Raw genomic sequence first — 27,044 nt, 5'->3', positions numbered from 1 at the left:
AAAACTTTCTATCAACTACAAATACAAATCTTTTTTGAACCCCTCATATTTAAGAGAATTATAGCAAAAGTGACAAAAATCTATAAAAATAGAAAATTCAGAATGCCACAGTGTAAGCTAAGAAATTAATGAGGCAGTTATAGAGAAAGAGGTCAAAATGTAACTAAAATAATCAAAAATGATAAGGGTGAAGTTAAAACAAGTGAAAGATATTTCAGAAATATGTGGCATAATTAAAGAGCTGACTTCACCAGTATCATTTTTGATTATTTTCTGAACCAGAGAAAATTTTTTATTCTATCTCTATTATTGAGGTAGAATAGGTTATAAAAAATATCAAGTAAACAACAGCTGAAGGTATGGATGAAATCTGATCTATGAGGGGGGTATCAAAGAGTTCATACCCTGACCTAGACAAAAAATCAGTAGGAAGATGCTGTTTTTAATATAAGTTGTCTACATATTCGATAACTAACATGTAAAATTTCATTCCCGTAGGTGATCGTACACCAGAGTTAGAGCCTGGAATCTGAAGGATGTTATGGTTGACAAAGTGGAGTATCGAGCAGTGATCAAGTTCCTGCATTTGCAGGGCAAGAAAGCTCAGGAAATTGATGAAGAAATGAAATCTGTGTATGGGCAGAATTGTCATCCTATGACACTGTAAAAAAGTGGAAACAGGAGTTCCAGTGCAGTCGTACAAGTGTCTTTGACGAGCCAAGAGAAAGAAGGCCATCAACATCCACAGACAGCGAGATTGTTGCAAAGGTTGAGCAGATGGTGCTGAGTGACAGACATGTGACAATTCATTTCATCGCAAATACAGTGAGAATTAGTTATGGGTGTGCCCACAGCATTTTACATGACCATCTGCACATGTCTTAAGGTCTCCGCACGATGGGTTCCAAGATTGTTGACACCTTTGCAGAAGCAATGTCGAATGCAATGTTCTCATCAACTGTTGGATTTGTAATGCAGATGTTGAGAACTTTTTTAATCGGTTGATGACAAATGACGAATGCTGGGTGTACCTGTATGATCCGGAGACTAAAGACATGTCAGAGCAGTGGAAGCACACCTCCCCCACCTCCCAAAAAGGCAAAGACCACTCAATCTGCAAAGGTGATGTCAGTTTTTGGGGACAGAAAAGGGGTATCCTGACAGATTACCTATCTCGTGGTTCCACAATTACTGGAGAATACTACAGAAATCTTTTGAAAAAGTTATGCGATGCTTTGAAGGTGAAAAGACATGGAATGTTAACCAAGATGTCAGTCTTCTGTCAGACAATGCACTGGCCGGTGCCCAGTGCAGCTTCGAACTACTGCAGCATCCACCCTATTCTCCTGACCTAGCACCGTCAGACTTCTTGTTTCAAGAAATGAAGAAACCATTGTGTGGATGCCACTTTGATTCATCTCAGGAAGTCACCAATGAAGTGGAATCATGGTTTCAGGCAAAAAGTGCAGACTGCTATGATCAAGGCATTAAACAACTGACCATAGATGGGAAATTGTGTTACTATACATGGAGAGTACACAGAAAAGGATTAAAGTTCCTATGAAGTTTCACCTTTCTAGGGCTATTATTTCTAGGTAAGGGTATGGACTTTTTGATACCCCCTCATAAAATGCTGAAAGCTAGAAGAAAAATATTATGAACAGTGTTTACATCACATTATCCAGAGATTATTTTTCAAAGAACAATTGTACCAATATTTATATATTGGTATTTAAGGAACATAAAATAAAATATGTGGAACTTACAAAAGGAATTATACTCCTTAGCATACCACATAAAAATATATGAATATTTTATATGATAAAATTTATGCAATTGGGTCAGAAGTATTGCTGCAGGCTTTTTGGCCAAACAGTGGATGGCAGGATCAAATGTTCACACTAAGACAAATTACAGAAGAGCCATGGGAGCATAACAAGAACCTACTTTTAGGATTTGTCGATGATGGAAAAGCATACAATACAAAACTTTATAGGTACAAACCATATTTTTCAATATTGTTTGTAAAGACATCTCAATGTTACTGCTAAACATTATAATCTCCTGACTCATTTTACATTTAGCTAGCAGCAATGTAATATTTTTGCACCTCTAAATAAATAAATGGTACCTTGTGGTACCCAGATGGTGACCTGTAGACCAACACCCGGTGGAAAATGTCCCCTACTGCTCCCCCCCTCATCACTATGAACCATTAGCTTTCAAAGTTCAAAAGACACCTCAAGTGCACTATTTATTAATGAATGTATTACAAATTGTCACTTATGTACATACCTTGAGAACTGCAATAACTATTTCCCTGGCTTGCAATTCACCCTCAAGAACACTCAACAGCTGTAGCAGATCAGGTTTACTTAATTCCATTTTAGGATGTCTCTGCAATATTTGGAATGAGAATAAACTGATTAAATGTGTAACAATAGTTGGCTCAAACTGTATAAACATATTAAATAAGTAAATATAAAAGAAAGCGTACGTTTTGAAGAGTACACATGTGAATATGACAATTAATTTATTCTCCATGACAGTAGTAGTAGTAGGCGCCTCCGTAGCCAGGTGGGCAGGAGTAGCAGTGCGTAGCACACGCTTCTTGATTAGACCGGGGTTCAAGCCCATGACCACCAAATATGGAGTATGTGAAAAGGTCAGGGAATGACCACCGCATATCCCCAGAGCAATATGGCCTTAGTTGCTAATGCTCCTAAAAAAAAAAAAAAAAAACCAAATCCATGGCAGTAAATGCAGGGATTGACCACCTTTTGGGTGCAGTATGCAGTGTTACTCTGGAAAGTGGGCTTGGTTGCTGGATTCACTCTGGTCTGGGATCTATGGTGAAAATTATATTTCAAATCATGGGAATTTATATATAAGGAAACTTTTTTTTTTTTTTTTTTTTTTTATGCTTGAAGTGGTGAAACCCATGTTTAGTCTCTAGAGCAAAGTTTCCGGCATCCCCCTCTCCCCATACTTCTCCTTCAACCCATGCATGGTACTAAGTACTACAGGTTTTGATACCTTTCGTGTTTGGGGTTTTCATAAAAAAAAAAAAAAAACCAAACACGAGAGGTATTAGAACCTATAGTACTTAGTACCGTGCTTGGGTTGGAGATTGAGAAGATGAAAGAAGATATTTGTTGACATTGGACTTGAACTTCTGTAGACTGTAATTTTCAGGAAATATGTATGAAGGAAGGTTGTTCCAGAAAGCGGCAGCTGAATGAATAAACGAGGACAATGAAAGTTGGTTCTGTGAGTTTGAAGTTGGATGGTAAATGGATGTTGGCTGGTGGCGGCACGTGTTTGGACTGTTTTGAAAGAGAGAGCAGGAATTATAGAAACAAATTCAGAAGAATAGTGACAGTACGTCTATGAGACAGTGAGTGGAGACTGTTAGAGATGAATCATTAATTAACCTAACTGCCCTCTTCTGAATGGAATCAAGAAGCCTGAGAGAGGTTTTGGGGGCACCACCCCAGTTGTGGGAACAATATTCCATGGCTGCGCGGATTTGCGATTTATAGCTGTTTGGAAGAAAAGTAACGGTGAGAGCAAAAGAGAAAACCAAGTTTTTTAGATGCAGAGGAAGCAATATTGGTAATGTGCTTGTGCCAAGAGAGATTAGAAGTCAGGGTAATCCCTAAAAGAGATATATCATTTTGCCTAGAAATCGGAGTGTCACTAAAGATAAGCATAGGAGCAGAAGAATCCTTTTTGCGAGATATAAGACAAGACTGAGTTTTAGAAGGGTTGAAATCAACTAAGTTGTCTTTTACCTTTTTAATCTGCTACCAATTCTTTAAATGCCGAAGATCGGCATTTAAAGAATTGGTAGCAGATTTTCGAGAAGTTGAAGCTGATTGAGCAGGACAAGGTTTCTCAAAATGGAAAGTGGAATGCAATGTGCTATCATCGGCAAAACTATGGATAGGATTTCCAGTCAATGGAAGAAGGTCATTGATATACAAGAGGAAAAGAGTGGGGGAAAGAACTGAACCTTGGGCGACACCGGCATTAGTGGAGAAGTTAGAAGACAGAGAGCCATCTACCAACACCCTCAGTGAGCGAACAGAGAGAAAAACTGGATAACGAATTATTAAAACAGTTGGTAAACCATAAGATGGAAGCTTGTTTAGAAGACCTTTATGCCAAACACGATCGAAAGTCTTTGAGATATCAAGAGCAACTACTTGTGTTTCACCGAACCTTTCCATTGAATTAGTCCATAAATCTGTAACATAAGCCAGAATATCACCAGTGGATCAACACTGACGGAATCCATACTGGCGATCGTTGATCAGACGGAAGGTTTCTAGGTAGTTTAAGAGTTGGTTGTTTGCTTTCTCCATTACTTTAGAAAGAGTAGAAGTAATTGCAATGGGACGATAATTGGATGAGAGGGATTTGTCATCCTTTTTAGGAACTAGCTGGATATGAGCAAATTTCCAAGCAGAAGGTTGTTGTTGTTATTTGGTTTTTAGGAGCATTAGCAACTAAGGCCATATTGCTCCGGGATATGCGGCGGTCATTCCCTGACCTTTCCGCATCCTCCGTATTTGGTGGTGACGGGCTCGAACCCCGGTCTAATCAAGAAGCGTGTGCTACGCACTGCTGCTCCTTCCCACCTGGCTACGGAGGCGCCGACCAAGCAGAAGGAACAACACCTTTGGAATAAGAAAGTGAAAAAAAGGCGGCAAAGAATAGGAGTAAGTTCAGGGAGCACAGGTTTTGAGAACAAGTGGAGAAATACCATCAGGACCTGGAGCTTTCTTAGCATCAAGATTTGTCAGAATCCTTCTGACATCCTTTTGACGGAAGACCACAGGAGGCATTGAATGGAGCGTATTGGGAATTGTGGGAGGTGTTTTACCAAGATCATTAATATATGAGTTGGAAGAAAAATGGGATGATAGCAGGTCAGCTTTATCCTTGGCTGAAGTGACAACAGAACCATCTGGTTTGGACAGATGTGGAAGCAGAGATGGGCAAAAGTTGCGGCTAATAGCTTTGGTAAGAGACCAGAATGCTCGGTTACCATTAGGGCAAGATGCAAGTTTTGTACTCTTAGCCTGTTCAATCTCTAGTTTGGACTGATTAATAACTGCTTTACAATTGTTGCGAGCTTTGGTGTAGGCAGAAAATGAAACTGGAGAATTAGAAACAAGCCAATTACGATATGCAACATTCTTCTCTCGAACAGCCTTAGCACATTTATTGGAAAACCAAGGTTTATTTAAAGGACGAGATTTTAAAGTGGAGTGTGGGATAAAGGATTCCATTCCTGCAAGAATAATTTCACTGACACGATCTGAGCAAACGTTGACATCAGAAGTTTTGAAACAGTAATCCGACAAAGGAAAAGAAGAAAAGAAGTCTCGAAGGTCATCCCATTTTGCATTCTTGTAATGCCAAGCAACACAAGGTTGGGAATAGCCATGAGATAAAGGTCCATTGGAGAAGAGACAATCACCAAGTTGTGATCTGAAGTGCCTAAAGGACCTCTCACATCGACCGTGTACTTAGAAGGGTTGTTTGTGAGAAAAAGATCAAGCGTATTGGCTGAATGATTAGGATTGTCCGGTATTCTTGTAGGTAAATGAACAATCTGTGCAAGGTCATTAGTAACTGCAAAAGCCTCAGCATCTCGACCAGTCGGGTCGGTGTGACTAGAAAACGGAAGCCAGCTGGAGTTGTGAACATTAAAATCACCAAGGAAAATTACCTCACTGTTAGGAAAGTTGGACTGGAGAAAGTCAAGTTGCAAAGAGAGGAAGTCAAAGAGCTCCAAGTGATTAGTGGAATTGGGAGAACGGTAGAGACAACAGATGAATTTGACACAATGAGGTAGAGAGATTTTAAGCCAGAGAAGATCAAAGAGAGGAGATTCCAAATTGCCAAGTCTCTGACAGGGAATATCAGAATGGACATATGCACAAGTACCACCTTTGAGGCGAAAGGAATCATACAGGAAATAATTTGGGCATCTGAGATGAGCAGTAGTTGAATCAACCGATAACTGAGATTCTGTCAGAAAAAAGTACATGGGGTTTGGCAGACTGCAAGTGGAAATGGACATCGTTGAAATTAGAATTGAGACCACGTATATTTGTGAAATGAATTAAGTGCTTGGGAAGTTTAGATCTTTTCACAGATAAGCTTGCTCTATTAGTTTGACAATTCATGGTGTATTCAATAGTAAGAAAAAGTGGTGGGACACATTTTTGGATAGAATACGGTAAGAATATACCGAGATCCTTGACATAACGTGGCCTCGACAATGCTCCCTGCATACACACTACTTGGACTCCCTCCAGTCACCATCTGGCAGAGTAGAGGTAGCAAGATTATACACTAGCTGCTCCGGAAGCCTCCTAGAGAGTTATGAATAGGTTCGGTCCGGTGTACTAACTAGCGACTGGCCTGCGAACACCGTTTTAGAGCTGTTCCCTCGAAATGTAAGGAATATTGGATCTTGCCATGACGTTCATCATAACCTCAAAAATCATCAATCATACTACATGATGGAAGAGTTGACCGGAACTTAGCTCTAGAGACTAAACATGGGTTCCACCACTTCAAGCCTCCAATAAGCAAAGTGGTGGTATTGCACCGGTTGATGAGAGTCATCTACCACCTAGTACTGCCTGGTAACATAGAGGGGCGGCATTCCTCCATGTGGTGCGGGTGCCACACCTCGACCCCTGATTACGTTGGTTCACACCTGGGTGATCACCCACCATGTACTTGTGCATGGAGGTTATACCCAGGATTACTAACAGTCCCACCATTGTGAAGGTGCAAGCAGGGGATTTGGCTGTCACAGACCATCCGGACTTCGCCAAAATTGGTTCCACTTGACTTGAGTGTCACCCGAATATCAGTTCCACCAGCGTTTTAGACTCCCAAGTAGCAAGTACAGCTTGTCTGGCATATCTGAGAGAATGTATGTGACAACCTCAAGGACCCAAAAACGAGGGTCGTATTTTTCAAAAATGAGGGTGCACAGGATGAGTGGAACATTTTTAAATGCATTTAGGTAACTTCATTTTGAAGTTAAATCAGCAATCGGGTTCAATTATCTGTCATTGTTGACAAGATCTGCTGAAATGATTATCCTGTGGTGCCATTTGAAGAAGTTTCTACTGCCCCTTTAACCACTATAACAGTGAGTTTGCCACTTGTCACTCCAAGTCTGAATTAGAATCCCATTAGAAATTCTTAAAAGACTTTAATTGTGACTGTCAGCAAATCTCAGGCAGAATTAGGGTTTTGACCAAACGTAGCAAATAACAACCATCCACAACTATTTTGTTGTCACTGAAGTAAGATAATTTCTTATAGCAATTGTTTTTAGTTCTCAAGGAAGTAAAATTAATAATAGATTTAGTAAATACTTTTTGTATTTAAAGAGCCTCCCTCCTAAATTGTTAACACTGAGTGCTGAAAGGCAAGGAAATGAAATGAAACTAAAATGATGAACTAAAAACTAAAAAATCATCCTCATATGAGGAAAGATACACACCTTTCTTCAAATTTAAAAAGCATGTGATCCAATAAAATTAAAATCTGAATTAAAAGAAATTAAGAGTGAGGGGAACCAGAAAGCCTAATAACAGTTTTCAAACTTTTTTTTGGAAAATCAGCAAATACTAAAAGGAAAATATTTGGAATGAAGAATAGTAAATGTAAGAGCAAAACCATATGTTGCAGAGCAGGCAGTCAACATGTGATTAGCTGATATTTGTGTTAAATGCTCAGTGAGATTTCCACACTTGCAACTTAAATTTCTAAAGATTCCATTTTACATAACTGTGGTGAAATGGAAGCTTTGTCAATACTATGGTATAATAAAACCTTGGATTAAGTTTGGCACTATATATATGAGAACTTAATTCCACTGTAATGGTGTGTCATTAGTCTTCACTAATGGCTCAACTCTGCAGAGCATAGCTGTTCTCAATATTCACTATGATGGGCATTTTGAATAGCTAGTCACTAAAACTATTTATTTATTTATATATATATATATATATATATATATATATATATATACACACACATTTCTCACACACAGGGTATACAGACCCTAAATAAAGGTGAGAATGCTAGGAGTTACAGAAAATACAAAACAGTAATAATCAATACAAAACTAGAATTAAAATATATACAAAATTTACATTAAGAAAACAGAATACGGAGCAAATTCTTATAGACAGATGGATTAAGAGTAAAATCAATATTGTAGTTATTCATTACCTGAAGGAAACGAAACAGAAGACTACCAAGTAAGTGATAAGTACGAGGAACAGGCAGTGAGAAATTAATTTTATAACGAGAATTCAAACGGGGCATAGCGAAGTTATTTGGTATTTGGTCAAGAAGAGATGGAGAATCGATAACAGAGTTTATGATATTGTAGACAAAAAGAGACCCATGAAGTTGTCGTCTAGAGTGAAGAGGAATGATTCTGAAGCGACCACAAAGAGCTCCATAATTTCAACGGTGAAAGGTAATGTGATTTCGATAGCATAAGAATTTAATTTGAATTCTCTCAAGTCTGTGTGAAAGATATTCCTGTTGTGGGAACAGATAATATCACAAAAATGGGAAGTATAAGTTGCTTGTAGAGAAGAATTATAACTTTGTCACTCTTGAAAACAAAGGAAGAAGAACACTTGATTAATCCAAGAAGTTTAGAAGTGTGAGATATTACGTAATCGACGTGGGAAGAGGGATGAAGGTCAGATTGATAGATAAGATAGCAATATTATTCATATTTATCAATTGCTTTTTTATTTTAAATTTTTTCCTCAAAAGTTTCACATCAGTTTTCTAATAAAGCATCTTCACAGTCATTAATTCTGCCCAGACACAATAGGAGGGAGTATATGATGAGAGCCTTGTCGATCAATTCGGCCCTGGAAAGATTGTGCAAAGCTCAAGGGGTAGAATTTTTTTCAGCCTGGACTATAGTTGTTAACAGGAGAGATTGCTTCTACAGGGATGGGATACACTTAAATAGAAAGGGTGCAAGAATATTTGCTGATGCTATCGAGGCAGTGTTAGGTGGGTCGGAAAACTGCTAGCTTGGGGGGAGACAAAGACCAATAGATTGACAGTAGCCACTGGCAGAGGTGAAAGAGATTCTTGCACTGCTTCTATTAGAATGAGCAGAAGCCTGAAAAACAAGATGCATGGTATTTCAGAGACTGCTGGGAGCCATTGCGGTACAAGTAAACACATGGGTTGTGTTAGGGTAGCTAAGAATAGAAACAGGTGCAGGTATACTTGCGTGTACACCAATGCTAGGAGTTTAGTAAATAAATTTGATGAATTTGAGGTATTGCTCAAAACATCAAAGGCAGATATTGTTGGGATATCAGAGACGTGGTGTCACACAGATATAAGGGATGCAGAACTGCAATTTGGGGAGTTTTTTTTTTTTTTTGATTTGGTAGTTGTTGGCGCATCGGCTTCTGTGGCCATATTGCACCTCCCAAGGTTTTTGCAGTACTTGGATCCAAGCCCGAGGCGGGAATCGAACCCGCGACCTTTGGGTTGCCGGGTAGGTACTTTACCCACTCGGCCAGCACGGTCGGCAATTTGGGGAGTACAACGTCTACAGAAAGGATAGACAGGATAGGAAGGGGGGGGTTATGCTATTAGTTAAGAAACACATAAAAACCAAGGAAGTGAAGCCAGTCGACATCGCCGGACAGTGCAGTGTTGAGTCAGTTTGGTGTGACATAAGCATTGGGAGATCAAAATTGAGAGTAGGAGTGTGCTATAGGCCTAATGACTCTGATGAGTATAATAAGGAACTGTACAGGGAAATAAAGTGGGCCAGTAAATCAGAGAGTCTTATAATGTTAGATTTTGATTTCCCAGATATTGACTGGAATTTGGGGGCTGGTTACTCACACACTAGCAGGGCTTTTGTGGATTTATTGGATGATTGTTTTCTACATCAGCATGTTCGGGAGGCAACTAGAGGGAGTAATACTCTTGATTTGATTATCAGCAGTGATTCTTCATGCATTAAGAATCTGCAGATAAATGAACCACTAGGTGGCAGTGATCACAGTGTGCTGAAGTGGGATTTCTCAAAGAGGTAACTACCATTAGGGGTAAAGGGAAGGGTTATTGCTTCCGTAAAGGCGACTACGATGGACTGAGACAGTATTTAAATTCTATGCAGTAGGACCAACTGATGATGTTACCAACAGCAAATTCAAAATGGGAAGCATTCAAAGAACTTATCTTGGAGGCTACTAGGCTTTACATACCAACTAAGAAATATTTTTCAAGGTTTAGGCCAAAATGGATGTCAGATGAACTAATGAGGCATATGGCAGAGAAGAAAAATGCATGGGATACTTACAAATTAACACATGACGCAGAAGCCTATGATAGATACAAGTTGATATGCAACCAAGTTACAAAGGAGGTTAGGCAGGCGAAGGTAGATTATGAGAAATCCTTGGCAAGGAATGCAAAGAAAAACAGCAAAGAGTTCTTTACTTATGTAAACTCTAGAAGGAAGGGGATGAATCAGATTGGTCCACTTGATATTGATGGGTCAACTGTTGATGATCCTGTTCAGGTAGCTAACAAACTAAATGAATATTTTGCATCGACATTCACACATGAGGAGTTATTCAGCAAGGGGAATGCCAGAGGTGTATTCAACTCTAGCAGTAAGCTACAGAATCTTGAAATAACTGGGAGTAAAGTTGAGGAGAAACTGTTGAAGATAAACACAAGAAAGGCACCCGGGGTGGATGGGATCTATCCAGTTATATTAAAGGAGGCAGCAAAGGAAGTAAGCAAACCCTTAGCCATAATTATGAGAGCTTCCTTGGACTCAGGGGAGGTACCCATAGACTGGAAATGTGCAAATGTGACCCCAATTCACAAAGGAGGATCAAAGGCTGACACAAGTAATTATAGACCTGTGAGCTTAACTTCTGTTCCAGGAAAATTAATGGAGGCACTGGTTAAAGAAGCACTGCAGGATCATTTAGACAAGACATCAGTTATAGCTCAGACACAGCATGGTTTTGTTAAGGGGAAGTCTTGCCTGACCAACTTGATTGGATACTATGATGCAGTCACAAAAGAACTGGATGCAGGGAATAACTTTGATATTATATACTTGGATCTTAGAAAGGCTTTTGATACTGTTGCACATGGAAGACTGCTACACAAATTGGAGCAGTGTGACATTGGAGGCAAATTGCTGCTACGGATAAAGGGGTGGTTAAGGGGGAGAAGACAGAGAGTGGTAATCAATGGACACTGCTCATCGTGGACTAATGTTATTAGTGGAGTCCCTCAGGGCTCAGTGTTGGGTCCATTATTGTTTTCTGTATTTATAAATGATATTGATGATGGTATATCAAGCTTAATGTCCAAGTTTGCAGATGATACAAAGGTTGGCAGGGTTGTCAAGGACACTACTGACACTATGCTGCTGCAACAGGATCTGGAAAGGTTGAGCAGATGGGCTGAGAGGTGGCAAATGAAGTTTAACATTGACAAATGTAAAGTACTACATATGGGAAACAGCAACCCCAGAGCAACATGTCAACTCTGTGGTACTACACTGAAAGTGGTAGAGAATGAAAAGAACCTGGGAGTAATTGTGCAGGCAGATATGACGTTCTCTGAGCAGTGTAGACGGGCTGCAAGAGTAGCTCATGGTGTCTTATCAATGATATACAGGAATTTTTCTAACAGGGATAAGGAGGTGATTATTCCCTTGTATAAGGCAATGGTCAGGCCACACCTAGAGTACTGTATACAGGTCTGGAGGCCTCATTTCAAGAAGGATGTAGAGCTGCTGGAACGAGTACAGAGAAGGGCAACAAGGTTAGTGAATGGAACAAAGGGTTGCTCTTACGAAGAAAGGCTTAAATTATAGTTTTGCAAATTACAGTGTCTGGAGACTAGGCACCAGCGAGGTGATCTGATAGAGGTGTATAAAGCCTTGAATGGTTTGAGTATGCTCAATGCTGATGGGATTCTTCCTCTATCTCAGAAAAATCACCTGAGAGGGCATAAATTCAAATTGAAGAAAGACAGATGTAGGATAGACGTGCGGAAATTTGCCTTTAGCCAGCGGGTGGTTGGTTGGTGGAACAGACTTCCATCCCTTGTGGTGGAGGTTGATAGCCTAAATAAGTTTAAGGCTCAGCTGGACAGGTATTTTGAACGAACAGAAGGGTGAAGTGGAAGTGGGTTTTTTTTTTTTTTGGCTTTTTTTTTTTTTTTTTTATTTTTTTTTTTTTATGTGAACCCCAAACACGAGAGGTATTAGAACCTATAGTACTTAGTACCGTGCTTGGGTTGGAGGTTGAGAAGACGAAAGAAGATATTTGTTGACATTGGACTTGAACTTCTGTAGATTGTAATTTTCAGGAAATACATATGAAGGAAGGTTGTTCCAGAAAACGGCAGTTGAATGAATAAATGAGGAAGATGAAAAGTTGGTTCTGTGGGTTTGAAGTTGGACAGTAAATGGATGTTGGCTGGTGGCGGCACGTGTTCGGACTGTTTTGAAAGAGAGAGCGGGAATTATAGAAGCCAATTCAGAAGAACAGTGCCCATGGAAATATCTGTAGAAGAGGCATGCAGCAGAAACAGTACGTCTATGAGAAAGCGAGTGGAGAGACTCTGTTAGAGATGAATCATTAATTAACCTAACTGCCCTCTTCTGAATGGAATCAAGAAGCCTGAGAGAGGTTTTGGGGGCACCACCCCAAATGTGGGAACAATATTCCATGGCAGGGCGGATTTGCGATTTATACAGAGTGAGCAGCTGTTTGGAAGAAAAGTAACGCCGAGAGCGAAAGAGAAAACCAAGTTTTTTAGATGCAGAGGAAGCAATATTTGTAATGTGCTTGTGCCAAGAGAGATTAGAAGTCAAGGTAATCCCCAAAAGAGATATATCCTTTTGCCTAGAAATTGGAGTGTCACTAAAGATAAGCATAGGAGCAGAAGAATCCTTTTTGCGAGATATAAGACAAGACTGAGTTTTAGAAGGGTTGAAATCAACTAAGTTGTCTTTGCCCCACTGGAGAATTACCTGAAGATCGGCATTTAAGGAATTGGTAGCAGATTTTCGAGAAGTTGAAGCTGATTGAGCAGGGCAAGGTTTCTCAAAATGGAAAGTTGAATGCAATGTGCTATCATCGGCAAAACTATGGATAGGATTTCCAGTCAATGGAAGAAGGTCATTGATATACAAGAGGAAAAGAGTGGGGGAAAGAACTGAACCTTGGGGGACACCGGCATTAGTGGAGAAGTTAGAAGACAGAGAGCCATCTACCATCACCCTCAGTGAGCGATCAGAGAGAAAACTGGATAACCAATTACTAAAAACAGTTGGCAAACCATAAGATGGAAGCTTGTTTAGAAGACCTTTATGCCAAACACGATCGAAAGCCTTTGAGATGTCAAGAGCAACTGCTTGTGTTTCACCGAACCTTTCCATTGAAGTAGTCCATAAATGGGTAACATAAGCCAGAATATCACCAGTGGATCGACACCGACGGAATCCATACTGGCGATCGTTGATCAGACGGAAGGTTTCTAGGTAGTTTAAGAGTTGGCGGTTAATTGATTTCTCCATTACTTTAGAAAGAGTAGAAGTAATTGCAATGGGACGATAATTGGATGGGAGGGATTTGTCACCCTTTTTAGGAACTGGCTGGATATGAGCAAATTTCCAAGCAGAAGGAAAAACACCTTTGGAATAAGAAAATGAAAAAAGGCGGCAAAGAATAGGAGTAAGTTCAGGAGCACAGATTTTGAGAACAAGTGGAGAAATACCATCAGGACCTGGAGCTTTCTTAGCATCAAGATTCATCAAAATCCTTCTGATATCCTTTTGACGGAAGACCACAGGAGGCATTGAATGGACCGTGTTGGGAATGGTGGGAGGTGTTTTACCAAGTTCATTAATACATGAGCTGGAAGAAAAATGGGATGCTAGCAGGTCAGCTTTATCCTTGGCTGAAGTGACAACAGAACCATCTGGTTTGGTCAGAGGTGGAAGCAGAGATGGGCAAAAGTTGCGGCCAATAGCTTTGGCAAGAGACCAGAATGCTCGGCTACCATTAGGGCAAGAAGCAAGTTTTCTACTCTTAGCCTGTTCAAACTCTAGTTTGGACTGATTAATAACTGCTTTACAATTGTTGCGAGCTTTGGTGTAGGCAGAAAATGAAACTGAAGAATTAGAAACAAGCCAATTACGATATGCAACATTCTTCTCTTGAACAGCCTTAGCACATTTATTGGAAAACCAAGGTTTAGATAAAGGACGAGATTTTAAAGTGGAGTGTGGGATAAAGGATTCCATTCCTGCAAGAATAATTTCACTGACACAATCTGAGCAAACGTTGACATCAGGAGTTTTGAAACAGTAATCCGACCAAGGAAAAGAAGAAAAGAAGTCTCGCAGGTCATCCCATTTTGCATTCTTGTAATGCCAAACAACACGAGGTTGGGAATAGCCATGAGATAAAGGTTCCATTGGAGAAGAGACAATCACCAAGTTGTGATCTGAAGTGCCTAAAGGACCTCTCACTTCGACCGTGTACTTAGAAGGGTTGTTTGTGAGAAAAAGATCAAGCGTATTGGCTGTATGATTAGGATTGTCCGGTATTCTTGTAGGTAAATGAACAATCTGTGCTAGGTCATTAGTAATTGCAAAAGCCTCAGCATCTCGACCTGCTGGGTCGGTGTGACTAGAAAACGGAAGCCAGCTGGAGTTGTGAACATTAAAATCACCAAGGAAAATTACCTCACTGTTAGGAAAGTTGTACTGGAGAAAGTCAAGTTGCAACGAGAGGAAGTCAAAGAGCTCCAAGTGATTAGTGGAGTTGGGAGAACGGTAGAGACAACAGATGAATTTGACACAATGAGGTAGAGAGATTTTAAGCCAGAGAAGATCAAAGAGAGGAGATTCCAAATTGCCAAGTCTCTGACAGGGAATATCAGAACGGACATATGCACAAGTACCACCTTTGAGGCGAAAGGAATCATACAGCGAATAATTTGGGCATCTGAGATGAACAGTAGTTGAATCAGCCGATAACTGAGATTCTGTCAGAAAAGTACATGGGGTTTGGCAGACTGCAAGTGGAAATGGACATCGTTGAGATTAGAATTGAGACCACGTATATTTGTGAAATGAATTAGGAAATCCTTGGGAGGTTTAGATCTTTTCGCAGATAAGCTTGTTCTATTAGTTTGACAATTCATGGTGTATTCAATAGTAAGAAAAAGTGGGTGGGACATGCTGTATGAAGTAATGAAATTTTTGGATATGGCGTACATGTGGGAAGAATATACCCAGATCCTTGACATAACGTGGCCTCGACAATGCTCCCCGCATACACACTACTCGGACTCCCTCCAGTCACTATCTGGCAGAGTAGAGGTAGCAAGATTATACACTAGCTGATCCGGAAGCCTCCTAGAGAGTTACCAATAGGTTCGGTCCGGTGTACTAACTAGCGGCCGGCCTGCGAAAACCGTTTTAGAGCTGTACCCTCGAAATGTAAGGAATATTGGATCTCGCCACAACGTTCATCATAACCTCAAAAGTCATCAATCATACTGCATGATGGAAGAGATAGGGAAGGGTTGACCGGAACTTAGCTCTAGAGACTAAACATGGGTTCCACCACTTCAAGCCTCCAATAAGCAAAGTGGTGGTATTTCACCGGTTGATGAGAGTCATCTACCACCTAGTACTGCCTGGTAACATAGAGGGGCGGCATTCCTCCATGTGGTGTGGGCGCCACACCTCGACCCCTGCTTACGTTGGTTCACACCTGGGTGGTCACCCACCATGTTCTTGTGCATGGAGGTTATACCCAGGATTACTAACAGTCCCACCATCGTGAAGGTGCAAGCAGAGGATTTGGTTGTCACAGACCGTCCGGACTTCGCCGAAATTGGGTCCACTTGACTTGAGTGTCACCCGAATATCAGTTCCATCAGCGTTTTAGACTCCCAGGTAGCAAGTACAGCTTGTCTGGCATATCTGAGAGAATGTCTGTGACAACCTCAAGGCTGATGCTGCATAAGCTTGCTTTCTTGCATCAAATGCCTCTACTAATGCTAATGCTAATATTATTACAAAATTTGCCCCTATTTGCTCTGTAGTTTTATAATGTAAATTATCTGGCTATAATAAGCAGGGGCATTAGCATAAGCAGCTTGCATTAGCACATTCTTTACTGTGAAAAAAAAAAAAAAAAAAAAAAAAATTGTTGTTTAATCAATTACATCAATTTCAAAGCATGCAATGTTTGTTACTACCACAACGGCAAAATTTTAATAATTTTAACCAATCCAAATTAGATGCCATGCATACTTTAGTACAAACCAAACATAAAAAAAAAAAAAAAAATTACATTATGTAACAAAAAACTGATTATATTTATATTTTTTAATATTTTTTATATGTATTTTGAGTGCTGAATTCAAAAATTTTTCACTGGTTTTTCTCTGATATCAATATTTTAGCAGAAATTGAAGGTGTTATATTTTTCAACATTTATATGAAGATAAGTTGGTTGCACCTCATTTTTGCTGTGGTAGTTGCAGGTCCACATTAGAGGAATGGTTTCATGGTATTCATAAGTGTATGCCTTTTGCTATATCTTGTGGCTATATCAAAGTTTAAAGTCTGCAGATCAAAAAACCGTATGGCATCAATCACCCAGAACCATACAAAGCAGCCCTAACAATTCTCAAATCAACCTTCTAGAAAAAGTCCTCAGAACTGGATGAATATGGTGAACAGGATTCCCAATAATCCTGTTCAACTAAAATGCCACATTTTTCTAATCAGCAGAAACTGGGTGGCTTAATGAGGAAGTTGGGTGTAACCAAATCCAGTGCAGAGCACCTGACATCTCATTTAAAAGAGTGGAATCTACTGAATCTCAGTTGCAAGACTTCCACATACAGAAAACATGTCACTGCATGTTTGTATACTCTTGCAGTATCCCTGACCTATTGTTTTGTCTTGACTAGTCTTTATGAAGGAGTTGGTATTAGTCACAATCCAGAAGAGGGGGAGAAAGCACCTTTTCACACAATTTCAATAAAAGTTTGAAAAGCTATTATAATTGATAATGGGTATATATATATATATATATATACTGTATAAGCTAGATTAAAATAGGATATTTGCCAGTATTGTGGCAAACCAGTAGAGTGAAAAAGAACTTAACCAAATAAAATAACATAACCATAACAGAAAAATATATATAGGAAGGATAAGAAGAAGAGGGTAGTGTTGAAGTAACGTTCCTAAAATAATTTAGAAAATTAAGCCAATTAAAAGAAATTTAGCGGCGCCCCCCCCCAAGGTACCCATTTCCGAATTATGTGAAATCTTACTAAAGTGGAAACGTAGACTAACAACATTACATGACCAATTAATAAAATGAAATAAAATAGACTGACCATTATGCCTCATCTCGACAGAGGACCACAAGGCCAATAATAGTCAGGGAATCACTGCATTTCAAACACTAAACAAATCCATGCAACGATGGAATGATACTAAGATCAGACCGCCGATGCAACAGATTTGTATGGCAGTGGTCCTTATGCAGCAAAAAATAATAAAACAGAAAGCCTAGTGGGGGTCCTGGGGGGCACCGCTAAATTTCTTTTAATTGGCTTAATTTTCTAAATTATTTTAGTAATGTTGCTTCAACACTACCCTCTTCTTCTTATCCCCCCTATATATATTTTTCTGTTATGGTTATGTTATTTGGTTAAGTTCTTTTTCACTCTATTTGTTTGCCATGCTATTGGCAAATATCTTATTTTAATTTAGCTTATTATAAGCAACATGTAGTGGATTGTGCTTTTCTGCTGCCACTGATGTTAGCTTTCCTACCATTTTTCTTATTTATTTTAATATATATGTTTATTAATTTCTGCCTATTTAATTTTTGGATTAATTGGATTATATATATATATAACCATTGATCCCTGTTATGCACTTTGTTCATAATGAAGACTACAGAAGTATGAAGCACATATCAGAGAAGTTCAAGGATGAACAGTATAAATGGAAAGTCTGTGGGAACTTCAAGATATGAGGGTTCCTTCTGGATTTGCAAAGTGGTTTAACTAAGTCTCCTTGCTTTCTCTGCCACTTGGACAGTTAATCCTCACTAAAGGAGATGAGAATGGTTTACCAGAATTGAGTTGTAGCCATGAATATACAACAGGACTACCTTTCTTTGAGTAAGAAAACATTAAAAGTGTTTATTCCCTTCAGGAACAAAATACTTAGTGAGAAAGGTCTCAGTTCATGTTGCCATGAAATCAACACAAAAATAATAAATATTGTTCTGGATTGAACAAAAAAAAAAAAAAAAAAAAAAAAAGAAGACAGATTTTGGAAATGCAAACATGGTTCCTTCCTTCCATCCTTCTACTGAACATTGTTACTATCTAATTTCCACATTATTTGACTTGTTCATCAGTTATTACTGTATCAGAAACATCTGTTTCCTACAACTTAGTTTAATTTTTGTACTCCCTTTCTTAAGATAGCTTAATTACTTCTGTATTATTTTATAGTTTTACTGATTTAAAATTTCTGCAGACTGAAAAGTGTGAGAGAGAGAGAGAGAATAAAATGTTTAGAGAATTAATAATTTTATTAGCCAAGTTTGAGAAGAACTGGTTTTAACTATCTATTTTCTGACTGGAGGGTAGATTGCTTTACTTATTCTAGACACCTAAATTATTATTATTTTATTTATTATGAAAAGACATTTAACTCAGAGCAATGAAATGGACCATGAATTAAGTCTGAAAATGCTGCCAGTTAAACTGGCAAAATTTATTTTTAAACAGCCATATTTAACTACAGCTTACCTTTAAAGTGTTGCTACACTTATCAAGTGGCTCAAAAGTAGGACCAGAAGATACACACTGTGGTTTAGCCGAGATTCTGGATGCCATGACATTCAACACGTGACACTACAGCTAGCAGTTCTCCTAATAATATAATTTAAATAAATATTGTAGAGAACAACAAAGTTTCAATTTTAATACAATTATAATTAATATAATATCACATGCCAAGAAAAACAGAAATGATGATAAATGGTGCTTCTTGTTAACTTGAATACAAACCATTAAGACTTTCAAGGCCAGCAGGATGATCCACTAGTCAGAGCTATCCAACCTTAGGTAATCTGAGGGCCACATTAAAAAAAAAAAAAAAATCAATCCGAGGGCCGCATCCCGAAAAATAAATACAGTAAAGATATTAAAATATTTGGAGAGTCCTACCGTTAGGTTTAGCAAGCACTTCTAAAATTTCGTAATAAAGGAAAGTCATGTTGCTTATAAAAGTTTTTATTGAAACAGTTGACAAGATACAATTGTTTATAATTATTTCATTTTAATGAGAGCTCTGCGGTTGTTCATTTTCATTTACTAACGTAGCTATATCATTATCAATGCTTGTAGTTGCTAATCACAGTAAATGTGAATGTGATTTATCAGTTAATGAACATCTGTATTTGGATTTTATGAATTTCATTGTGAAAAAGTGCTTTCACAAAGATACGTGCTCCCGAGCATTGAGCACATCGAGTCCAAAATCCCTCAATTTCGGATAGCTCTCTTGGAAATAATTTTAAAAAATCTTCTCCTTTTTCGATTCTGCCAGTATAAAAAGGGTCGGATTGCAAATTGCACAATGTCAGTTGGAGGTCAGATCTTACATTTTCAATGCTGACAGTCAATGGTTGAATGCCGACTGGGCTAACCGGATGGGTAAAGTGCCTGCCCAGCAACCCAAAGGTCACGGGGGTTCGAATCCCACCTCGGGCTTGGATATCACGATGGTGCCGCATTATGCGGTTGAATCTCATGGCCACGATACACGAAGGAAGCAGAGAAAAACTGGTTCCTTCGTGTATTGCTCACATCATATGATAAAAAAAAAAATGGTTGAATTAAAACTGAAATATCTTCTTCAATTTCCTTAATATCGCCAAATCAATTCTCAAAATCCTCCATGACTGTTTCAATGTATTTTATATGAGCTGAAAATGATGTTCTCTCAAAATTCTTCATTTCTTCAAATTGTTTTTTGCAATTAGGAAAAAAAGTAAAAATATTATTGGCCAATGTTGATTTCAAAAGCTTGAATTTAGTAACTTTTAAAACCATTCAAATGACCATATAAGTTGGCAAATTCTGTTGTTTGCCCTGCAGCTTTAAGTTCAACTCATTCAAATGGTTGGTCATATCTGTTAAAAATGCAAGATCAGATAAAAAGGTTGGATCTTGCATTTGATTTTCAAGTTCTGTTGTGTCAGACTTCACTTCGTTTTTAGAAACATGGGTATTTCTTTCCGAATGGCAAAAAAGCACTCCAGACATTTTCAGGCACGTAACCAGTGAATATCAGAATGGAGGAGCAAATTGCCATAAACAGCATCCATTTTGCTTGAGAAATCGCGAAACTTACGATGGGTCAGAGGTTTATAACCTCCTCGTAAAATATTGGTTACTTTTATAGCTACTTTCATGGCATTGACTTGACATAGAGATTTTCCACAGAGTGCTTCTTGATGAATGATGCAATGAATGGTAGGGCAGTTAATGTTATTTTGTTTCAATAGTCCACAAAACCCCATTCCAGTCCCTGTCATAGCGTTGGCCCCATCAGTGACAATGCAGGAACATTTATTGAATTCTCCATAGTTTATAACAGAGTTTTGAACTGCTTCGAAAATATTAGTACCTTTAGTAGTACCATGTAAAAATATAAGACTGAGCAGTTCTTCATTAATAGTAAAGTCCTCCTGAATAGTTCAAACAAAAATTAAAAGTTGACTTATGTCTGCTTGATCAGTGCTTTCATCCAGACACAATGAAAAGTACCCACATTTTGCCATTGAATCACACAGCTTTTTTGAAATGTATTGATCCATGTGTTCTACCCGTCTTGCAAAAGTCTGATGAGATAATGCCACTGTTTCAAACTTCTTGGCTAATTTTGGCTCATTAAATTGTTTTGCCATTTAAATTGCACATTTCTTCCCAATCACACCATCACTAAAAGGCTTTTTTTTTTTGCTTTCACTAACTCCAATACTACTTTGTACGAAGCGGCAAGGCTAGAAATTTGCACAGTGCCAAGTTTAGCAAAAAAACTCGTTTGATGCCTCAATTTCTTTTTATATTCCACAATAATGGTGCTTCTTGATTCCCCAATATACATCTGAAATCTTTTACTGTGTGATGTAGTGTGGTGTCATTTCACATTATACTCTTTAGGCACTGACAAAACTTGCATGCAAAACAAGACACTGAATTTTATTCTTGTTGTTTTTAATCAAATAGTCTGTCCCATCGGCTTTGATACACTCACTTTTCTACTTCAATTTTTCTTTTCTTGTGAGACATGGTTGTTTGACGATAAGTAGTAATTTATTAAGTAGAAGTGAAGTATATTGAAGATAACACGGAAATCAATCATAATGCATACCTAGTAATTTGGTGAGCCCCAGTGACACAACCTTGGTAAACGGACGAATGATACTAACGATGGGCGACCTGCCCCAGAGCATGCGCGTTGAAATGAGACATCTAGCATGGACAAAACGAAATGCACTTGAAATCGCACGTAGCAGCTAGCTTTGTACTCGCAAGTAGTGTTTTGCAACGGGAGTTTTATTTTATCGCAAGTGAAAATCAAAAGCCTAACCCACAGGAGGGCCACACAAAATCGTTCTGCAGGCCGCATGTGGCCCGCGGAACATGGTTTGGACAGCCCTGCACTAGGTCTTGAATACTGAAGGCACTTTAAAAGCACTTCACACACTTTCAATATAATTTCTACTCAAATTTCTAATTTTGATACTAACATCAATGAAGATTACAATGGTCTACATAGACTTTGGATGTTTCCAAAGTTTGTTTGTTTCTTGGTGTACTTTTAGTGCTAATTCTAAAAATTCAAACTGTTTTTACCTGTCACATACAACTTTTCTACAAACAGTAAGAACTGTTTACTTAGATACACATTCCACACATACACAACATGTGTACTACTTCCTTTGTGACTAACAAGTACAGTATAGACATATTTAGACCTGCAAGTCAGGTAGCCATATAAACCTGTAATTATTTGTCTTGTGCAAAGTGTGTCAAAGAGATGGAACATTCATATTCTTTACCTTTGAAAATGGTAACTTGTGGTTATAAACAATTCAAATATATTTTGCTACATTTGCAGCTAACTATGTTGTGAATATAATATCATCTGTGAAAAAGGTGTATGCCACATATTTTGGAATTAAATTAAGTGACCAAGATAAAAGTTTGGCTCCCCATAAAGCGTGCCACACATGTGTAAAGGACTTACAATTATCACAACGTGGTAAAAAGAAAGCCATGACACTCACTATTCTGTGATGCAGAGGGAACCTTGGGATCATATTATGCTACTTTCGTTCCATAAATGTAGCAGGTAATAGAACAAATTAAGTAACTTTTAAAATTTCCATTGAAAATATAGTTCAGATTTCTTATCAGAAGTAAAACACCAGAGAACTTTTCTTAAAATGCAGACTGGTGTTATTTCCCACTTCAAGAATGGAATTGGGCACTTTCCAAGGACAGACAAGAGACAATTCCATTTATGCCAATCATTTGCAAAGCCTGTTAACAAATTATATGTGTAAAAAAAATAACAATAATAATAAATTCTAAAAAATAATAAATGAATAAATAAACTGTATAAAATATCAGTTCCCAATAGCTCTAGTATTTTTAATTACTTTCATAACACAATTTATAATACTTATAATGCAGCTACATCTAATCATTACTCAATTTTTTCCAAGTGATCAATGATACCTAATCATTATGTCCATAATAGAAAAATATTTTATTATTATATTTTAATTCATGAATTTCATCCCACCCAATCTTCAGATGTTTATAATGCAGACATAAATAGCTATTTCTTCTGTTTTTTTTTTTTTTTTTTTTTGTCACCTATACATCAACAAAATATGCTACCTCTGAAAGCTCTCAGAGGTCAGACAAATAATCCATGTCATTTATTGAATACTCGAATACTCAGTTCATAAGAAATAATGGCATAAGCCATTATTACAGATTAAAATATACAAAAAAATATAAATATACATAAAATAATCTGATACAGAGATTCAATTAATTTTATCTGTAAAAGAATAAGCGAAGTTTACCTGGACATGATACGTAGAACACTTAGCATTAGCATTAGTAGAGGCATTTGATGCAAGAAAGCAAGCTTATGCAGCATCAGCCAAAAAAATAAATAAATAAAATAAATAAATAAATAAATAAAAATAACCACTTCCACTTCACCCCTCTGTTGGTTCGAAATACCTGTCCAGCTGAGCCTTAAACTTATTTAGGCTATCAACTTCCATGGCAAGGGATGGAAGTCTGTTCCACCAACCAACCACCCACTGGCTAAAGGCAAATTTCCTCACATCAATCCTACATCTGCCTTTCCTCAATTTGAATTTATGTCCTCTCAGGTGATTATTCTGAGCAAGAGCAATCCCATCAGCATTGAGCATGCTCAAACCATTCAAGGCTTTATACACATCTATCAGATTACCTCTCTGGTGCCTAGTCTCCAGACACTGTAATTCGCAGAACTTAAGCCTTTCTTCGTAAGAGCACCCCTTTGTTCCATTCACTAATCTTGTTGCCCTTCTCTGTACTCGTTCCAGCAGCTCTACATCCTTCTGGAAATGAGGCCTCCACACCAGTATACAGTACTCTAGGTGTAGACTGACCATTGCCTTATACAAGGGAATAATCACCTCTTTATCCCTGCTAGAAAAATTCATATATATCATTGACAATACACCATGGGCTACTCTTGCAGCCCATCTGCACTGCTCAGAAAACTTCATATCTGCCTGCACAACCACCCCCAGGTCCCTTTCATTCTCTACCACTGTCAGTGTAGTACCACAGAGTTGATACGTTGCTCTGGGGTTGCTGTTTCCCATATGTAGTACTTTACATTTGTCAATGTTAAACTTCATTTGCCACCTCTCAGCCCATCTGCTCAACCTTTCCAGATCCTGTTGCAGCAGCCTAGTGTCAGTAGTGCCCTTGACAACCCTGCCAACCTTCGTATCATCTGCAAACTTGGACATTAAGCTTGATATACCATCATCAATATCATTTATAAATACAGAAAACAATAAAGGACCCAATACCGAACCCTGAGGGACTCCACTAATAACATTAGTCCACGATGAGCAGTGTCCATTGATTACCACTTTTTGTCTTCTCCCCCTCAACCACCCCTTTTATCCATAGCAGAAATTTGCCTCCAATGCCACACTGCTCCAATTTGTGCAGCAGTCTTCCATGTGCAACAGTATCAAAAGCCTTTCTAAGATCCAAGTATATAAAATCAAAGTTATTCCCTACATCCAATTCTTTTGTGACTGCATCATAGTATCCAATCAAATTGGTCAGGCAAAACTTCCCCTTAACAAAACCATGCTGTGTCCAAGCTATAACTGAAGTCTTGTCTAGATGATCCTGCAGTGCTTATTTAACCAGTGCCTCCATTAATTTTCCTGGAACAGAAGTTAAACTAACAAGGCTATAATTACTTGTGTCACCCTTTGATCCTCCTTTGTGGATTGGGGTCACATTTGCACATCTCCAGTCCATGGGTACTTCCCCTGAGTCCAAGGAAGCTCTCATAATTATGGTTAAGGGTTTGCTTACTTCCTTTGCTGCCTCCTTTAATATAACTGGATAGATCCCATCCACCCCAGGTGCCTTTCTTGTGTTTACCTTCAACAATTTCTCCTACACTTTACTCTCAGTTATTACAAGATTCTCTAGCTTACTGCCAGAGTTGAATACACCTCTGGCATTCCCCTCGCTGAATAACTCCTCATGTGTGAATGTCGATGCAAAATATTCATTTAGTTTGTTAGCTACCTGAGCAGGATCATCAACAGTTGAGCCATCGATATCAAGTGGACCAATCTGATTCATCCCCTTCCTTCTAGAGTTTACATAAGCAAAGAACTCTTTGCTGTTTTTCTTTGCATCCCTTGCCGAAGGCAGATTTCTCGTAATCTGCCTTCGCCTGCCTAATCTATTTTGTAACTTGGTTACAGATCAAGTTGTATCTATCATAGGCTTCTGTGTCACGTTGTCATGACACTTCTGTGTCATGCATTTTTCTTCTCTGCCATATGTCTCATTAGTTCATCTGACATCCACTTAGGCCTTAACCTTGAACAATATTTCTTAGTTGGTATGTAAAGCCTTTATCAACATCATTACCAACTCATAAAAATTTGTCAAGAACAATTTCACCACTGATCAAACCTCTTTCTCTCTTTTGCTTGGAATTCTTCCCAAGATTACTCAATATCTTGTAGTAGTTCGTCCCTTTCATTGCTGTTAATTGGCATTTTAGCAAAACCTGCTAAAGAATTCTTAATCGTTTCAGTCACATCTTCACTCCACACTTTTGCCAACTCTGATATGCACATCCTCAAATTTATGGGTTGGTTGGTTTCTATTCTCAGCATGTGCCTTCCGCAGAGCATTTTCAAATTGTTGATAATAACCTGGTCCACTGGCTGCAGTTCAGGTGAGGTATTCAGAGGGAAGAAAACAAGCTTCACACTTGCAAGTTTTGAATTACCGAGTGATGGTGGCAACAGTTGTCCACAATCAACACAATTTTTCTCTATTCTTTCATCACCTTTCTATTAAAATTTAAAATCCACTGTTCAAAAATTTCACTTGTCATCCAAGATTTTTTGTTGTAGTCCAACACAAATTATTTTACTCCTTTGAAACATTGGGAATGTTTACTTTTGCCTATTAACAAAGACTGCAATTCTCTCCTTACTATTTTTACCACCTACACATTAATCACCTTTAAAAGTCAGTGACTTGTTCAACAAACATTTAAAAAAATAGACGTTTCATAAATGTTGAATATGGCTTTGGGCTTGCAGTCCTCCGTAACTTTTTTAAAAACAGTTTCTTTCCAATGGGTACAGTCTTCGTTGATTACAACTCCACTTTCACCAGAAATAACTTTTTCGAGTAAGCCATAGAACTTTTTAAATTTGTCCAGGCAACCAGATCTGGGTTGCAGTGTGCCAGAAGAGATGAGTACTGCATAGTCTTTTCTTTTATTAATGGCCCTGATATCGGCATGTTTCGGTCTCGAATCAATCCATTTCACCCACTTAGAAACTGCTTTACCTACATCTTCATACAGTCATGATTTCGCATGCTTCAGTCTAGGTCCCATTTCCTCAAACTGTTTGAGAATTAAAACATGGTTTTTCAGAATGGTTGATACTACTGGCAGGGATACCAAATTTTAAAGGTTTTTTTTTTTTTTTTTTTAATGCCCCCATTGCAAGTATTATGAATTATCATTTATAATAAAATTAAAAAATTTATATAAATTATCATTTATAATACTTGCAATGGGTTTGGGATATATGGTCTAACAATGCATACTAGGTATCCAGCTTTGACAGATATAGTGTGATGCGGTATACTAAACTTAAGAATTGGTCTGCATGCAAAAGTGAGGTTCCATCCTGTCTGGTGTCATTCTCTTAAACAAGACTACTCCTTGCTTATTTATTTGGCATCTTTCCTTCTAACAACTTCTGTTTCAGAAGGAGGGGAGGAATGGATGGATGGAGAGAGAGAGAGAGAGATGAAGGGAATTACCATAACCAAGTCTCCAAAGCAGGTAACTTACATTAAGTGTTTGCAATATCTTGGGCTGAGTTTCAGAAGTAAGTTATTGATTTGTATCAGCAATGCACTTGAGTTTTTACTGAATTCAGAAAAATGATGGTATGCTTCCCATGGGCTCACTAATGTAGTGAGTTACAGGCCCGACATAGCCCAGCGGTCAGGAGCGAGAGTGCATAACACACATT

General features: G+C 38.3%; 1 protein-coding gene and 1 pseudogene across 5 annotated transcripts in view; both read right to left on the bottom strand.

Moving 5' to 3' along the window:
• LOC150090413 (uncharacterized) overlaps window positions 1–27,044 on the bottom strand; it is a 137,910-nt gene that overhangs the window by 75,709 nt on the left and 35,157 nt on the right. For all 5 annotated transcript variants that reach the window (XR_016548097.1, XM_090389874.1, XM_090389878.1 and 2 more), the window contains exons 2-3: window positions 18,940–19,062; window positions 2,296–2,397 (exon numbers count right to left, since the gene is read on the bottom strand). Coding sequence is in view for 4 of the 5 variants with exons in the window: in XM_090389874.1 (XP_090246000.1) it covers window positions 2,296–2,397; window positions 18,940–19,026 (189 nt within the window). In the remaining variant the exon portion in view is untranslated. The remainder of the gene's footprint in view (window positions 1–2,295; window positions 2,398–18,939; window positions 19,063–27,044) is intronic.
• Window positions 20,411–21,104, bottom strand: LOC150090414 (protein ZBED8L-like; annotated as a pseudogene).

This window comes from Mastigoproctus giganteus, chromosome 2, assembly GCF_048544385.1.
Source record: "Mastigoproctus giganteus isolate SK-2022 chromosome 2, ASM4854438v1, whole genome shotgun sequence".
NCBI classification, from domain to species: Eukaryota; Metazoa; Arthropoda; class Arachnida; order Uropygi; family Thelyphonidae; genus Mastigoproctus; species Mastigoproctus giganteus.
Note: the sequence above shows the minus strand (reverse complement) of the source record. Positions and strands in the feature narration are given on the sequence as shown.